This window comes from Humulus lupulus, chromosome 6 (assembly GCF_963169125.1).
Source record: "Humulus lupulus chromosome 6, drHumLupu1.1, whole genome shotgun sequence".
Classification (NCBI taxonomy): domain Eukaryota; kingdom Viridiplantae; phylum Streptophyta; class Magnoliopsida; order Rosales; family Cannabaceae; genus Humulus; species Humulus lupulus.
In genome coordinates this window covers 150,140,112-150,158,575 of record NC_084798.1, presented here as the reverse complement: position 1 = coordinate 150,158,575, position 18,464 = coordinate 150,140,112, and the positions used below count along the sequence as shown (strand labels likewise).

Genomic DNA, 18,464 nt, shown 5'->3' with positions numbered 1-18,464 from the left:
GAGTGACCCTAACTCTCTGGGGCATCCTAGAGTTCAGTCCTCATCAACTAAAAGTGGATATAGCCAACCCACCAAATTCATTAACATACTCTGTCGTTGTCTTACCATTTTGAACCAAGTTCATAAACCCATTAGCCTTTGCAGTTCAAACTGCGTCACAGTAGCCTCTTTTTTCAAACCATTGTCTGAATTCCTCCCAACCCGTCATGAAAACAGTTTGGGTCTGGGGTACTATTTCCCACCACATTAGGGCATCTTCCTACCGCATATGCATGGCACCATTACTCTATCATGATCTACCATTCTCATATCATTAAGGACAGAGTTAATCACGCCCATCCAATGATCAGTTCCTGAGCAAACCCAAACCTTCCTTGAAAACTAGAGGATAATGCCTCTAACGTCGTTCATATGATAACTCTTATTTGTTTCCATCCTTAGGTTGAACCAACACTAGTGCCCTTACTGTCAAGACATACGAAGCAGCGTTTCCCCATCATAACCCGATGTCTCAACCATCTAATCTATTTATCCTGATCTAGCAGCCTTACTCGCCTACCTGCAAATATCAGTTGCGAATTCCTGGGGCAGATGGAGGGTTCCGACCATAACTATCATCTACAACCCCCACTCTAACAATACCAGGTCTGATTAACTATCTTGAGTACGTACATTCTGAATTAATCCGTAATCACCAACTGAACCCCTCAGCCCTGACGTTCATATCCAGAATAATCCCACGGGCAAATCCAAACAATCACAATAATCACACACACAATATATGTATCAAGGCACCAATCTCCATTACCCATGCATTAACTATCAAATTCCATTACTACCAAATACACTCATACACATCATGCTTTCTATACTAGCATGCAGATAAGCCAAATAGGTTTAATTTAAACAATTAACCACATAATCATGCCATTAGATACCTAACCGTGAGTTAAGCTTATCTTTAGCGGTGAGTGTACACGCCCAGGCAGTCTTGAGGAACCCTTAAACCTAGATCACTCTGATACCAAGTTGTAATGCCCTGGATGGCCAAGACTATTACATTGTGTGTTTAAAATAGTGCTTAACATGCTAAGCAAGTTGTTTGAACTTAAATGTATAATTAAAAACTAAGTCAAGGTCAAGTAATAAATTATTTGGTCAAAAATGATTATTTTTCAATAAAATATTAAGTTTGTACATGGGATCCAAAAAAAAATTAATTTACAGACTTGAGAAAGATAAAAAGATACAATTTAGTCATCTTAAGCGGCAAAAACAGGGTTTAACCCTAGTTCCTCCCAAGCAATCCCAACCGTGGCGGTCGAGCAGGCTGCATATGTGCACACCACCCCTAAATCTTTCCAACTCATGGCTAGTCCAGCTATCAACTCCCTTACCTGCACCTCATAGCACCCGTGAGCCAAGGCCCAGTAAGAAAACATAAAAACAACAAACATATATAACACAAGAGCGATTAATTAACTTCAAACCAATTAATTCAATTAATCAATAGAATACAAGTATCGAGCTAGGAAACGATTAGCATATACTTTCACATATAACTCAAACCATAATACGAATACTTAGGTGTCGGCGCCCATAGGTCGAGCCCTCTGATTATTTTGCTGACCCCAACTCACTTGGGCTGAGTTGCATCCAATACGCTTATCATCAGCCCTAGCACTCTTAGGCCATACTTTCATATCCCACATAACAGATATATAACCCACAGAACACATATATACAATTACAGTGAATCTTAGTCCCAATGACAACCACATGGGTGTAGTTTTCTTACCTTAGATACCGAGCAACAAGCATATGACGTCCCCAAGAACGATCCTTAATTCCTGAGTCCTTGCGGTAAAACCTAGTCACAATGCGATAATGAATGACCATAAGATCCTAAACAAGTTAAAAACTTTGGAGTCAAATACTAGCCTCCAAGACCTTGATTTCTACTAAACCAGGTTTTAATTCTCGGGCCTCCCTGAGCCCTAAGACAATCCTATGCTAAAACTATCTAGGCGAGCCGCGACCTGGTTTTGTGGGTCGCAACATGCCTCAAGTCATAGGCGTAGCCTCTGCATCTGGGTGAGGTGAGCAGCGACTTCCCCTTAAGGTCGCAACGTGCTTTCATGTTAGCAGACTTCCCACGGCCTTCTTGGGCACACGAGCCGCGACGGCCATGAACTAGGTCGCCACGTGCCCCCGTGAACTCTAAGGCCTAGAACTCAGTCTACTTATACACCCAAACCATAACCAAACCTGAAAATCAAGTCCAGGATCCACAATAACACAACATAATTATCATAATTACCCTAGGAACTAATCCATATCTTCAATAGAACTCAGATTCAGACCCAAAGTTTAAACCTCAATAAAACCTAGACTATAACAGAATTCATAAAAAAAGCAGGGTACAAACCTTACCTCAAACTGCAGACTATGCCCCTGAATAATCCATTAGTGATCCTAGCTCCAGTTCCTCAGTCCCCAAGCTTCCCATCCTCAAATTCATAGGAAATATCTTTAGATTTCCCTAACTCAAACCCGAGCTTTCCTCAAGGATTTTCCTTCATACTCAAAGCATTCCGAAGGGAGGAGCGAGAGACACGTGAGAGCAAGAGTGAGGGAGAGTGTTGAGAGGTTATGATATGTTCTAGCTAAATCCTGGAATTATCTTGGTATGTCCTTTAACAAAAGACAAAAATACCCCTTAAACAAACTCAGCTTCTCATTGCCACTCAAAGGCAAAGTGGTCAGTTATCCCGATTCCCGCTATTTCCTTGAGTCATCCTATAAATCCCCAATTAATCCCGTCATGTCAATTACCAAATATTTATCCATTACTCGATGAACCCCAAATATACACTAAGCTTCCCAAAATACCGCTAGACTCACCCTGAGCCAAGTATTAAACACCGCTGTGACTATTCCGCTAATCCGCTCACTAGGATTGCCTCGAGCCATATACTGGAAATATATCCACATTATAATGTGGTCTCAATCTTTTTCTCACATATATTAACATTTATGCCCGCAATAGGCCAATATTACAAATATGCCCCAATTATCAAGAATTGGCCCACATGCATATTTAATACTCATAAACATGCATATAATTATACTCACATTATCATATATATCATGCATGCCGCAGAGTCACGCATTTAATCAATTAATCACACATATATTCAATTATGCCCTCTCGACACACTAATCAAGGCACTAAACCCTATTAGCATTTTTGGGAAGTTACAGTTTCTAACTCTACTATATTTTAGGATATTCTATTAGCTAACGGGAAAGTGAAATTGGTAGCAGAGTTGGCCATGAAGCTCGAGACAACCCAGTTAGAGCTAGAGGCAGTCGTCAACCATTGGGAATCGACCAAAGAAGCTCTTGCTAAGGAAATGATCCAGATTCGAGATGAACAACAGGAAACATTGTCCCAAACGGATGCCGACCACAAAAAGGTGGTGGAAAATCTAACTGGGGAGCTAGAAAAATGGCAGGCAGAGGTGTCTAGTGCTCGTAACTCAAAGGCATCCCTTAAGGCGCTTATGGAGACAGCCGAGAACTATCTATGGCAATACCTGGATAAGGTGGAGTCCCTTGGGGGCGGGTCTAAGCGTTGGAGGCTCAAGCTCAACTAGAGCGAAGGGGATGTCAGGAGGCTCAGAAGGAGAAGTAGCAAGCGGATACTATGCTTGCAGCCATGTTCGATGAAGCCATTTATATGTCCTGTCTCCAAGACAAGAATATGAACCTTCAGCTCTATCCATAAGTTTCCAAGAGGGCCGAGTTTATGGTGAAAGAGAAAGAGGACACAGAGCCCCTTGCGGTTGACGACAATGAATATAGTGTTGTACCCCCTCTCCTAGACCAAGACGAGACCCAAGCTTAAGGGTTCTTGTAATGATATTTCCCATTTCTTTTTTGTAATTTCTTGAATGGGTGAGGATGGGCTTAAGACAATTTTTTGTTACTGTTCTTACATTAATCTCAATCTTTTTATCCTTTTATTTCCCATTTTCTATTTGCTTTTCCCTTTACAAATTCACTAAATGTGTTACCATTTTGTATGAACATTTGCTTTGTGGGATCTTGGTTCCAATGGCCAGGACCATTAAATGTGAATGTTAGATGAAAATTAATTAACTTATCCCGAACCTAAGATCTTGGTTCCAACAGCCAGGACCGTTAGGGGGAAAATTAGATCAAAATTAAATAAGTTATCCTGGACATAAGATCTTGGTTTCAACAGCCTGGACCGTTAGGGGGAATATTTGATAAAAATGAATTAAGTTATCCCAGACTTAAGATCTTGGCTCCAACGGCGATGACCGTTAAGGGAAACCTAAGATAAAGATTAAATAAATTTCCCCAACCATATTATGTCTGAAGAAATTTTCAACTTTTAAGGTGTTATGAATCCGGATTAGGACTAGGCCTCGAGCCTTGCATCCTTTTTTTCTACAGATTGCATATATCTATTGATGGCCTATATATGAATCTGAATTAGGACTAGGCCTCGGGCCTTGCACCCTTTTTTCTCCAGATTGTATAGACGAATCTATTGGTGGCCTATATATGAATTCGGATTAGGACTAGGACTAGGCCTCAGCCTTGCAGCTTTTTTTCTCCAGATTGTATAGACGGATCTATTGATGGCCTACACCCCAAATGATCAAAGAGTAGAGTCTTAGGTCACTTGTTTGGGAATAAATTAAAGATGGACATCGAGCTTCTTCTTTTCTAAAATACTTCCTATGGTGTTTTGTTCACACCATTTTTATTTAATCAGAAATTCCCTTGGGGCGTACATTGACTGAAAGTAAATATATTGAAAAGAAAATATAAGATTAAACCCTCCCAACTACTGGTAGCACTACTACCAAAACATGCTTTTAGGACACTTTTTTAGGGCACTCACCTAGATGCTAGCCCTAAAAACATATCCTAGACTTTTTAGGACACTCATTGAGAGTCCTTAAATAATTTCTTTTAGAACAAGCAGTGCGAGCCCTAAAAACTGATTTGTGTCCTATAAGTTTGATTTTTTTTTTAACAAAAGTTTCTAGACTTTTGGGCCACTCATTGAGAGTCCTTAAAGAATTTCTTTTAGGACATTCAATGTGAGCACTAAAAAGTTATGTGTCCTAAAAGTTGGAATTTTTTTTTAACAAAAGTTCCTAGACTTTTTAGGACACTCATTGAGAGTCGTTAATGAATTTCTTTTATGACAAGCAAAGCAAGCCCTAAAAACTTATGTGTGTCCTAAAAGTTTGAATAATTTTTTTTAACTAAAGTTTTATTATATATTAAATTACAAAGAAAATCAACAACAGCCCATTATGTCTCTCTCTCTCTTTCCTTTGATTTCCTCTCTCTTCCCCCATTTATCTTTCTCTCTTTCTCTCACGCAAGTCCGCTGCCCAGCCACGAATGGTGGCACTCCTACCACCACTCCTACACAACCCGACCCACGATGTACCCCAGCCCTCAAAACCCCCAGCCCTACAAGCCCCTAGCCTCACGCTCCCCCTAGGCCTCTCGACGGAGCCTCTAAAGTTCGGTGACCATGTGGGTTTCCGAAACATTTTGGGCATTTTCTGACAACCTCAACCCACCCCAATCCAAATGACCACGACCACTATATTCTTTGTGCTTTGGGCTTCAAAACTCACTAAAGGATTGGGCCGAACCACCACCGTGGGGTGGTGATGCCGCCGTCATCATTGGAGCTCCGGTGGGAACTTTGGCTACCATTTAATTTTTTGAAAATTAAAAATAGAACTTTTTAGGACTCGCAATGCAAGCCCTAAGAAAATTATTTTGGTTAGTCCTGAAAAACCACAGTTTTTAAGGCTCTCATATAGAGGACTCGCGCTCCGCGAGTCCTAAAAAGCCTTTTTTATAGTAGAGTAGTACCAGCGGAGATGTTCAGCGTTCCAGGCCCATGGGACCACTATTCCATCTAGCCCCCTTAGTCGATATGTTCATGGACACACTTCATTTTGGATCTCGTAACTTCCTTCCCAGTTGAGTCCTAGAACCCCCACTCCTAGATCTTTGTGATGCAGTGAAAACTCTTCTCTATGACTAGATCAACTATAACGTCCCAAAATTACCTAATAAGGCTTAGGGCCTTGATTAGGGGACCAGGATGACAATATATGGATTATATGTTTATTTTATATATTTGATTGTGATTATGTTAGTTATATGATAATATAACTAGTTATGCATGTTTAGGAATATTAAATATGCATGTTGGCTCGTTTCTTATTAGAAGGGAAATTTTCGTAATTTGGTTTATTATGGTCATAATTGTATATATGTGCATATATATGATATATGTGAGAGACCACATTATTATGTGAGTTTGCTTGGGTTACTCAACACGAGACTATCCTAGCGAGAAAGTTAGCAGGAAAATCACAACAAGATCCAATACCCGACTCGGGGTGAGTCAAGGGATATTTTAGGTACTTGGCATTAAATTGGGTGAACGGTTAATGGTAATGAATAATTAAGGATATATTTGAGTTAGTGAGATTAGGCGGGAATACTGAGGATTTTGACCATTTTTCCCTCGGGGACGTTTTTGGTACCCTGAGCCTCGGGATTAGCTTATGTTAACTTAAGACTTAAGAAAATACAAAACTCTCAAAACACTCCCTCACCCAACTGACCCTCCCTCTCTCTCTTTCTCTCTCATCTTCTTATTTAACTTTTTTAACAAGTAACAACATTCTCCCTTCAAACCAAGGAATTGAAGGCTCGGGATTAGAATTCAAGATAGCTTGTAGATACGGGATCACCGTTCAAAGCTGAGGTAATGTTTAATCTCTAATTTTAATTGAATTTTTGTTAGAGTTTATAGTTGTTCTTGAGGTGTTCTTGAGCCTTATAGGTCAAGAGCTAAATTGGGAGTTTTGATGAGTTTTGCATCTAGGTTTTAGTTGGGTTTTTTTGCTGGGGTGATAATAAAACTGTTATGATGATTGAGTTATTGTTTTAGGGTGGAATTGGGATTGTTCGGGTTGAATTTTACTGATGAAAAATGGAGGAAATCTGGGTTCGCAGGGCCAAGTTGCGGCCCTGTTCTTGAGGGGTCGCGACCCAATCGAACCCAGGGCCCTTGGGGGCTTCTGTCTGGGAGGCGCGCCGTGACCCTCAAAGGCAGGTCAAGGCCCGTGTTCCATTTCTAAGGGAGGACAGCCTCTGACTTTAGGGCCACACCATGACCCTCAAGGGCAGGTCACGACCCGTCTGGGCTATTTTTTCCATGGTGACTTTTTAGAGACGGGAATTTTTTCCTTAGGGCTCGAGATCGATTCTACTACCCGGTTTAGTAGAATTCGAGGTCCTGAAGGCTAGGACTCAGTCTAGAAGCCTTTATTTGCTCGTTATTTATGGAATCCTATGTTATGGTTGTGACTAGGTTATCGCTAGGTCTCAGAACCTTGATCGTGCTCGAGGGTCGTTCTTATTTTATTCTATAAATGGACCTGAGGTAAGAAAATTGTACCGAATATATGTTATATATGATTAGGGCTTCACTCGACTATTAATAAAAATTATGAATAGGGCTTGGCCCCCTGAGAATGATTATGATTATGTTATTGATTTAACATACTTGAATACTTTATACCTGCTTAAGTGTTTCATGACTGTTCGCATGGTTTGTGTGGCTAGGGCTTGGCCCTGTTAAATTAACATGATTATTACTATGATTACAGTTACTTGATGATGATATGTTATTAATATGTATGCATGTTTGTATTGTTGAAGTATGCCTATCCATATATATTTCTAAATCGATATTCGAATACTTGGTTCTGGGCTTGACTTATTAGTTAATGACGGCAATAGCGCACTGGTCGAAAGGCTTGAGCCTAAATTAGCAACGTACTATTACGTTGGCTGACCCAATGGTCATTGGAAAACCAAGTGTTTGGCTAGCTCTATGGTTTGTTACTGAGAGCTAAGATCGAGGGCCCCAGGTGACTTTATGGTAACATGGCTAGGGCATAGGGCCCCGGGGTTGACTCTATGGCCAACTACTCAGGGCAGCGGCCCCATAATGGTCCAATGACAATTTATTTGTAATTGTATGCCTATATGAGTAGGTTACTACTACTGGACATGCCAGATAAGCATCTGGAGATTTATACTTTTTGTTCATGCACATGTTTAAGTTTTCTTGCTGAGCCTTGGCTCACGGGTGCTTTGGGGTGCATGTAAGGGAAAAGGAAATCTTGACCAGCCATGAGTTGAAGAGCTTTAGTGGTGGCCTGTACATATGCGGCTGCTCATCCACCACGGCCGAGGATATCTCAGAGGAACTAGGGTTGTAGCCCTAATTTTGCCGCTTAGGTTGGTCAGTTGTAACTTTTGATGGATATACACCCTTTTAAACATTTGTTTGTAATATATTGGGATTCCATGTACGTCTAAACCTTTTAAATAAAACTCAACAGTTCCCTTGACTAAAAATTTTAACCCTAACCTTTGATGTTAACCTTAGTTGCACATTTATATCCAAATGACTTGATTAGCAAGTCTGACACAATTTAAAATACACAGTGCAACGATCCTTGATTAGGCGGGCATTACATCACCAATCTTGAACTTCCGGCTTTTGACTTTATAATTAAAATTCCTTTGATCTTTCCGTGATACATTTTCAGTTGAACTTGTGAAGCTTCCCATACCTCTTCAACGAGGTCCAAGGATTCTTGGAGCAAAGCTTGGTTCAGATGGGATCGTATGTGTCTCGTTTGTGAGATGGGACTGTGGTTTCCACTGGGATGACGACTTCACACCCATAGACCTATGAGTAGGGAGTATGTCTAGTTGAAGTTCTTTCTGTGGTCCGGTATGCCCATAGCACACAGGTAAACTCTGACATCCACTTACTCTTGCAAGCTTGGAGTTTTTTCTTCAGTGTCCCATTTAAAATTTTAATCACGACCTCTATCTACCCGTTTGCTTGAGGTCTTGTGACTGCGGAGAAGCTCTTGATGATTCCATGTCTCTCACAAAAGTCAGGAAAATGGACGCGTTTTAATTATTTTTCATTGTCATAAACGATTTTATGTGGGAGGTCGTATCGACACACAATGTTGTTGATGAAGAAATCTAAGGCCTTTTTGGAGGTATTAGTGTTCATTGGTTCCATCTCGACCCACTTGGTGTAATTTTCAACGTCTACGATGGCATATTTTAACTCGCCCTTCCCAGTCGGGAGGGATCCTACCAAATTAATTCCCCAAACAGCAAAAGGCGAGGGACTAGTCATCAGGGTAATCTCCGTAGGAGGAGCTCGCAGGACCTCGCGTATCTTTGGCATTGTTCACATTCACGAATGTAATCCACACATTCCTTCTTCATTGTTGGCCAAAATATCCTTGCCTTCGGATCTTCTTGGATAGGCTGAGTTTGGCTATATGATCTCCACAAAATCGTTCGTGTACCTGATGTATGATTGCGCTTATCTCAGTCTCGGATACACATCAATGATAGGGCATAGACAACCCCCTGAAATATAGATTTCCATCCATCATGACATATCGGGGAGCCTGGTACTAGAGCTTCCTTGAAGCAGCACGGTCAGTGGGCAATTCCCCGGTGGTTAGGTATTTGATGAGAGGCCCCATCCATGAGGTAGTGCAATCGCTGGCATTCAAAGTTACAGGGATTTAGATACTAGCTGCCGATAGATGGTTGATCAGGACTACTCCTGAGAGTTTAGCTTCGGCATCCATGGAAAGCTTCGCCGGAGTGTCCGTGAACACATTTTGTTCCCTGGGGATCTGGCTGATGATGTACCTTTTGAAGAACCGAAGAAGATCTCGTGTACTTGTCACATAGGCGGCAATATTTTCTCCCCCCATTTGGTATTATCACGATATTTGTTTCACCACTAACTGGGAATCATTGTGAACTTTGATGTTATCTGCCCCCATTTCCCGGGCCAGGCATAATCCGGATAGCATAGCTTCATGCTCAACTTCATTGTTTGATGCCTCGAACAGGAATCACTGGGCGCTTTATAATTGATGACCTTTGGGAGAGATTAGGACAATCCCATCCCCAGACCCATTCTAGTTTGAAGGTTCGTCGACAAAATTTTTCCAGACGGGCATGATAGGATCAATTTTCTCTTCGTCCTGTGTGATCCCGGTACATTCCATGCTGACGTAGGCCAGGGCCTAGCCCTTGATGGAAACTCTGGGAACGTAGACGATGTCGAACTGGCTTAACTCCATAGCCCACTTCAAAAGTCTCCCTGATGATTCCAGTTTCGGTGATACTTGTCGTAGGAGATTGTTCGTTAGTACCTTGATGGCATGAGCTTGAAAGTAAGGTCTCAATTTCCTAGAAATGGTCAGTAAGAAAAATGTTAGCTTCTCAATTAGTGGGTACCTGGACTCCGTGCCCAACAACCTTTTACTTACGTAATAGACTGGGAGTTGGAACTTTCCCTCTTCTCACGCTAAGGCAGCACTTATGGCATGTTCTGAGAAGATAAAGTATGGGTATAATGGTTCCCCATCCACCAGATTCGACAAGATTGGTGCTTTTGTCAAGTGTTCCATAAGTTTTTCGAAGGCCTCTTCTCATTCGCTTGTCCATTTGAACCTCTTGTTCCTGTGAAGTATGTTGAAGAATGGGATGCACTTGTCCGTGGACTTTGACATGAAACAGCTCAGAGCGACTATCCTCCCAGTTAAACTTTAAACATCTTTATGATTTTGTGGCGATGGCATGTCGATTAAAGCCCTAATCCTTTCCAAGTTGCCTCTGTCCCTCTGGGGCTTACGATAAAGCCAAGAAACTTCCTTAATGCCACTCCAAAGGTGCACTATTTTGGATTTAACTTCAACCCATACTTCCTGATGATGGTGAACACTTCAGCCAAGTCGTCTGCATGCTGGGCTGAGGTCTTGGACTTAACCAACAAGTCATCTATGTATACTTCCATATTATTTCCGAGTAAATTTATGAACATCCTATTAACCAATCTCTAGTGTGTGGCTCTAGCATTCTTTAGCCCAAAAGGCATGCCAACGTAACAGTACACACCCTTGTCCATCTGGAAACTAGTGTGTTCCTGGTCTGCTACATGCATGGAAATTTGATTGTAGCCGGAGTAGGCATCCTGGAGGCTTAGCAACTCTTATCCAGAACTGGCATCCACCATTTGGTTAATCCAGGGAAGCAGAAAATAATCTTTCAGACATGCTTTGTTGAGGTTAATGAAATCTATGCAGGTCCTCCTTGTTTCATTTGGCTTTGGTACCAACACCGGGTTTGCCAGCCACACTGGATATAATGCTTCCTAGATGAAACTGATCGAGGTTAACTTTTCAATTTCTTTTTTTAGAGCTTCTGACAGTACCTAATCTAAAGGCCTTCATTTTTGTCAAAAGAGGGTCGCGTTCTCATCGATGTTCAGGGATGTTGCAGTCAATATCGATCATGTTTGTGTGGGACCAGGCCAAAGCGTCTTGATTTTCTTTTACCCGGGACAGAATGGCAACCCTAACTTCGGGATTAAAATTCCTCCCTACCCGGATTACTCTGATTGGATCGGTGTCACTGATGCACGCCTCTTCTATTTCCTCCATCAGTTCTAATGTTCTGTCTGCCTCTATTATGGGGTCTAATTCATCATCCTCCAAGAACACCACCTTGGTTGTTTGTGGCTGTGGCACGGGAGCAGCATCCCCTATTTGTAAGGGCTCTTCACTAACCATGAAGATTGGACTGGCGGACACATGGAAGCATTTTCGAGCCTTTTTCTGATCTCCCCGTTTTGTCCCCACTTCGTCGTTGTCACATGTGAACTTCAAACATAAGTGTCGGATGGAAGTGATGGCTCCAAAACCAACCAAAGTGGGGCGCCCAAAAATCACGTTGTATGCAGTTGGACAATCTACTACCACAAACAGGCAGTACTTGAAAGTGCTTTGAGTGTCACCTCCTAATATAGCCGAGAGTTTTATCTTTCCCATTGGGAGCAACGAATCCCTATTAAAACTGTATATTTGAGTTGGGCACGATGCTAGTTCCACCTCCGTTAGACCGATTGCTATAAAGGCCGGCTTAAATAGGACGTTACCGAAACTTCCATTGCCCACCAACACTCGAGATACTCTATTGTTGGCGATCTGTGCATCAATGACCAGTGGATAGTGATGTGAAAAATGAACATTCCGGGCATCTTCCCCTGTGAAGGTTATTAGTAGATTCATCAACTTCGGGCACTAGGCTGGGGTCCAGAGCACACATCTCACCATCGTGATCAAGTTTGTTGAGGTACCTCTTTTGATCGTTCCTGGATGATCCTCCTAGATGCGGGCCTCCAGATATGGTGGATACGTGGTCGTCTACTATAGGTGGTGTTGTTCCCAATGGATATGGCGCTCCAGGTCTAAAAGCTAGTGGGCCTCCAAGAGATCGTACTATTGGGGCCCCCTAAGGGGCCTATATTCCCTATCTTGGCGCATATCCTCCTCCCTGAGGAGGTTGGATCTGTCCTTGTGCTCCCAGGATAAAAGACTGCCCAGAAGCCAAAGGCTATTCTAAAATTCTGACTGGCTTCCTCACCCATTGGTGGAGGTGTCCTAACTTAATGAGGTTCTCAATTTCGACCTTCAACTAACAACATTCTTCGGTTGTGTGGCCTATGTCCTTATGATCGGCACATCTCTTGTTTGGGTCCCATAGATTCTTTCCAACTTTAAAAATGGGGTTTGGTTTGTGGTAGTGAACTACATTGCATGTTGCAAGGTCGATATTTTCTTGAGTATCTACCAAGTTGGTGTATTCCGTATACTAGGGCTCGTACCCCTCTTTCCCTTCTCTGCGGAATCGGTCCGGCTTTGATTCTCACTGGGACGGTTCCCTCTAGAGTGAGATATGCTCGCATCTGCTACTTCTATTTGGGACTGTTGAATTGCTCTAGGAGTGACACTGTATCCGGTTGGTGCCACTTCATATCCAGATAAAGAGCTGAAGATACCGGGGCATAACCTGACAAAGCAGGCGCATAGACAGTCGGGGCTATGAACTGTAGTCTGGGAGTTTATGAGGTTCGTGACATTACTGGTGGTGTCATATAAGAGTTGGCTTGGTACTATGTTCCATATCCTATAATTGTTTGTGTTGGCGCCTTTGGTACTAGAGACCATCCAAAAGCCTGAATTCGGGCTTCTTCCCAATTGATGAAACCTTGAGCCCTTCTTATAAACTCAACCAACGTGTCCACTTTCTTTCATTGCATGTCATCCCAGAGGGGGGATCCTGCTCTAATCTCAGATTGCATGTCATCCCATCATCCACCTTTGTTTCTTGGGCTTCCTTCATGAAGCTTTGGATATAATACTTGAGAGCCTCAGTGGGATGGTTCTTGATATTGGCCAATGAATTGACCTACATGTCGACTTTCCTAGCGACCACAAATTGTTTACGAAAGGCCGATTGTAATCCGAACCAAGATTGGATTGATTTCGTCTTGAGAATTTTCCATCATTCTTCATCGGATCCGTCCATGGTGATGGGAAAACACAAGCACTTGCCATTGTCGCAGACATGAGCCATGGTCATCAGATGATTGTAGCATGATAGATGATCTCTTGGATCGTATCCATGTGTAAGTGGGAATATCTAGCATTTTAAATCCTTTGGGTAATACCACATCCAAAATATGTTTTGCGCAGGGCTCCTTCTCTTCATCTTCCAAATCGCACCCCCCACTGTCTTGTTTTCAAACAAGGCGGTATGTTACCTTCTTAAGATCGGCTAACTGCTCTATGAACTGCCTAGCCATTCTATCATCGACGAGAGCTCTCTCTCTTCTCTTGTCATTTATATCATTTCTTAGGTCGCCTCCTCGAGGGCGAACCTTTTCTCTACGAGCCTGCTCCTTTCTGGCGTTGAGGTCATCGCGTAAGTCCATGTGCGAGGTGTCATATCCCAAACTTACAGCCTCTAGCTCCCTGTTTTAATGGGACTCTCAGCCTCTTGGTCCTACTATCCCTCTCAGTATTCTTCACAATACTCTTCCACATATCCGCCACCCTCTTCGAAGTTCCGGGGGTCGTCAATTAGGGGCTCATCATAAGGTGGGTCCTGAGCAGCCAGGTCTCGTCGATCCGAAGAGAGTTGTGAGTTTTGCAAGGTTCTCCATTATTTTGTTGCCGCTGTTGTTGAGCGGGATCAAACATAGTGTTTCTAGTATTCACCATCTTTGTAGATGACAAAGAGTGGTTCAAACTTTCTTCTAGCTCTGAAAGCACCAAAATGTTTACCATGTTTTTCGGAAACTACAAATATATTATGAATTAGAACTACCAAGAAAGGAAGTAAATTAATTAGGCTAGGATTTTTACGTGGTTTGGGCATTAGTAAGCCTTAGTCCACGTCCAGCTGTGTGTTTGAGTAGCAAGTTTGCCTGTTATGCTGCGTGTTTGCATTCATGAAAACATTGATCCCTTCTACAGTGAATTGTTGGCATAGGTGGCCATGTGCTTTGGACCAGACTAATCTGGGCCAAATAGGGATATAAGTACAATTAACCCTATAATGGAGCTTGATGCAAGTATAAATACTATTTTAATATGTTAAATCTAAAGCCCATTGGGCTGGCCCAATTCTAGTTGGATGCTCTAATTGTCCTTTGTTCATTGACAGTGACTGGCATGCATGATCCGTCATGGGGATTCGGGGGACAGGATGTTTTATTCCCTAAGAATATTGTGCTTTTTGTGCACACCCCTTTTGCATGTTGGTTGAGGAGACCGACTGCTGAACTTCTCGGGGATGGCGTTAGTAGGATGATGTGTGCATCTTGCACTTTCTGGACGGAGAGTCCGGGTTCAATTATGAGAGTAGGCATCCACTCGTGGTGATGAATCCAGAATATACCCTAGTGCATGGGGGGAGCCAGAGATACCATTAGGGCCTCAAATTGTGGGATTAGTTCATTGAGCTGGGCTACCCACCGTAATAACCTTTATCCAGATTGATATGGGCCATTCGCGGTCATGGTGTTGGTCTGGGTCTTCCTTTCAAGTCCAGCTTCTCTCCTTACTTAGGTTAATTATTACTTATTTGAACGAAGTTAGGCCTAGGCCTACTCTTAGAGTTAACAAAGCCCATTATGTGGTGCCACGTATCCTTGGTAGAAAATATGGACAACAAATGGAATAATTACTAGGTGTAGTTATAGGTACTTTATTACCTTTATTGATGATTATTCTAGATTCACATCTGTTTACTTGCTTAAGAATAAGGATGAGGCTTTTAGCATGTTTAAAATCTATAAAGCCGAAGTTGAAAATCGATGGGAAAATAAAATCAAAGTATTTAGAAATGATAGGGGCACTGATTACTTTTCTAATGAATTCAATGTGTTTTGTGAGATGCATGACATACTACATGAATGTACAACCCCTTATACACCCCAACAAAATGGTATAACAGAAAGAACGAATAAAACATATGAAAATGATAAATGCTATGTTATTACATGTAAATTTGAGTTTTGCATTTGTGTTATGGTGAGAAGTCTTGCTTGCCGCTTGTCACATTCTAAACTGGATTCCTCTAAAGAAGAATCAAATTTTAGCATATGAGATATGGAAAGGAAGGAGGCCCAAATAGCAAGGCCTATAGGCTATAGGCTATTAGACTTGGAGTCTAATGTGATAATTGAATCAAGAGAAATTGAGTTATTTGAGAATCTATTGTACAGTGACAATAAGACTCAAGAACCAATCTCTTTAGAAGGAACTCAGGAGGAGTTACCTTTAGGGGTTGTAGAGCAACCAATATTGCCTAGAAGAAGCCAAAGGCATAAGGAGGGTGGATCACAAAATAAAACCTTTAAAGTGGAGACTCTTTACCTAGTATAGGGAAACCACAAGGGAGACACTTGGAAGTATCCTATGGTACTTCAAGTGGAGGATGATCAAAAACTTTCCAATAAACTCTATCCTCAAGGGACTCTATCTTTTGGAAAGAGGCAATAAATGATGAGATTAATTCAATTATTTCTAACCACACTTGATAAATTGTGTATCTACTGCATGGACCAAAGTAGATAGGTTGTAAGTGGGTATTTCAAAGAAAATATTACACTAATGGGACAACTCAAGCCTTTAAGGCAAGGTTGGTGGCGAAAGGCTTTAGACAAAAGGAAGGTATAGATTATTTTGATACCAATGCACTGGTAGAAGGGACAACAACAACAATATTGTTGTTTGCCTTATCATCAATACACAATCTATATGTTCATCAAATGGATGTCGAAACGACATTCCTAATTGGTAACCTCGATGAGGAGGTTTACATGGAACAACAAGCAGGGTTTGTTCTAAGGGGAAATGAACATAAGGTGTGTAGCCTTGTTAAAACATTATATGGTATAAAACAAGCACCAAAACAATCGCATGAGAAGTTTGATGAGGCAATTGTTTCAGATGGGTTTAGAAACAACAATGCAAATAAGTGCTTATACTCTAAGACTTGGGATGATTATGTCATCTTGGTGTGTCTATATATTGATGATACATTGATATTAAGTAATGACATAAAAGGAATATTAGAATTGAAGAGGTTTCTATCACCCACTTTCAAAATGAAAGACCTTGGAGAGGTCGATAATATACTAGGTATCAAGATTAAAAGAAATGTGGATGGGTATGCCTTATATCTAAGCTCATTATATTGGAAAGACGCTTGACAAGTTTGGTCATCTTGATATCAAAGAGGCAAACACACCCTTTGATTAAAAACTAAAGCTTGAAAGGAATCAAGGGAGATCAATGGCTCAACTAGAGTATGCAAGTACGATTTGGAGTTTGATATACGTCGTTCATTGTACTAGAGCAGATATTGCATTTGCGATTAGTAAACTAAGTAGGTTTACTAGCAATCCAAGTATTAAACATTGGAAGGTCGTGGAAAGAATATTTGGATATCTTAAAATGCCCATATATTATGCCTCCAATAATCTATGTGTTCCTAAGATACTTGAGGGATATTCTGATACAAGTTGGATATCTGGTGTAGAAGATAATCTCTCCATAATTGGTTGGGTGTTCACTCTTGGTGGGGATGTCGTTTCTTGGGGATCTAAGAAAAAAACATATATAATTCACTCAACCATGGATTTCAAGTTCGTAGCTCTTATAGCAATCGGCAAAGAGGTCGAGTGGCTAAGAGATCTCATGTTAGAGATACCAAAAACCGTGGTTGATGTATCAAGAATTTTGATACATTGTGATAATCAAGCCACTTTCATTGGAGCTTACAACAAAATATACAATGGGAAGTCTAGACATATAAGTCTAAGACATGACTACGTGAGATAATTGATTGATAAGAGTATCATATCAATTTCATACGTCAAATCTTGTGAGAACTTGGCGGATCCATTTACCAAATCTCTTGGGAGAGATTTGGTGAGTTCTACAAATAGAGGGATGGGACTAAAACTCTTTGACCAATAGATTCCCTAATGATGGCACCCCAACTAAAAACTTGTATACATCAAGTGTAGAGTGCAATGGGTAAGAACAAGTCATTGATAAGGGAATAGTTACAACATTAAAAACATAAAATTTCCATCTAGGATGAGTTAATGTTGGTTGCTAGCGAGCATAAGGGTTAAGACATAGGCTTTTAGTGAAATTCAATTGAAGATCAACAAACATCTCTAAAGGTCGCAATGATGATGTAGGAATTTTACCTATGTGAACCTAGAGGTAATATCTACGAGAGGAGTTTTCCCTCCGGATTGTTCATGAATGGATTAAGCACAAGGCCATAAAAGTGATAAGTATGAAACGTGGGAAATACATGAGTAATTAGGTAGACGTGTTTGAGACATTACCTGTTTTAATCACTAGGAATGTTAGGTTAAATTTTTTCAGAAAACCTTAGCATTTCGGTAGAAGCTTTGTAAAGTTTTCACTAAGATAAAGTTCAAACCCAAAAAAACTTTATCTTATGCACTAATATCGTTTGGCTAGAGGATTAACGATGTATTTGACCAAGTGGGGGGTAGTTATGATTGGTTAAATACATGGTGAAATTGAATAGGCAGGAAGAGGTGCAAAAGTAATAATAGTTTTACTAAAGTCGACACGTGACCTATGATTTTCGGTATAGGCATTTATAAATCATATTTTTTGGGTTCAAAGTCTTTCTTTGCAGTGTATAAGAATACCCAAAAAGTTTTAGAGCATTTGGGGATGTTTTGAGACATGTTTTGGAGCGTTAAGTCAGAGGGATCGACGTTGTGTCACCTCTAGGAGGTGACACATCTCACGTCTTTGAAAAGACTACTCAAGTGACGCATCGCCTGGGAACAGGTGACGCATCTCCTGGGAATAGGTGAAGCATCACCTGGGCCACACGTACGGGCTCGTACAGTGACG

General features: G+C 41.3%; 1 protein-coding gene across 1 annotated transcript; it reads left to right on the top strand.

Moving 5' to 3' along the window:
- The first annotated feature begins 16,847 nt into the window (after positions 1 to 16,847).
- Positions 16,848 to 17,396, top strand: LOC133785547 (secreted RxLR effector protein 161-like). Its single transcript, XM_062224773.1, has one exon. The coding sequence runs from the start codon at positions 16,848 to 16,850 to the stop codon at positions 17,394 to 17,396; it is 549 nt and encodes a 182-aa protein (XP_062080757.1).
- The last annotated feature ends 1,068 nt before the right edge of the window (positions 17,397 to 18,464 follow it).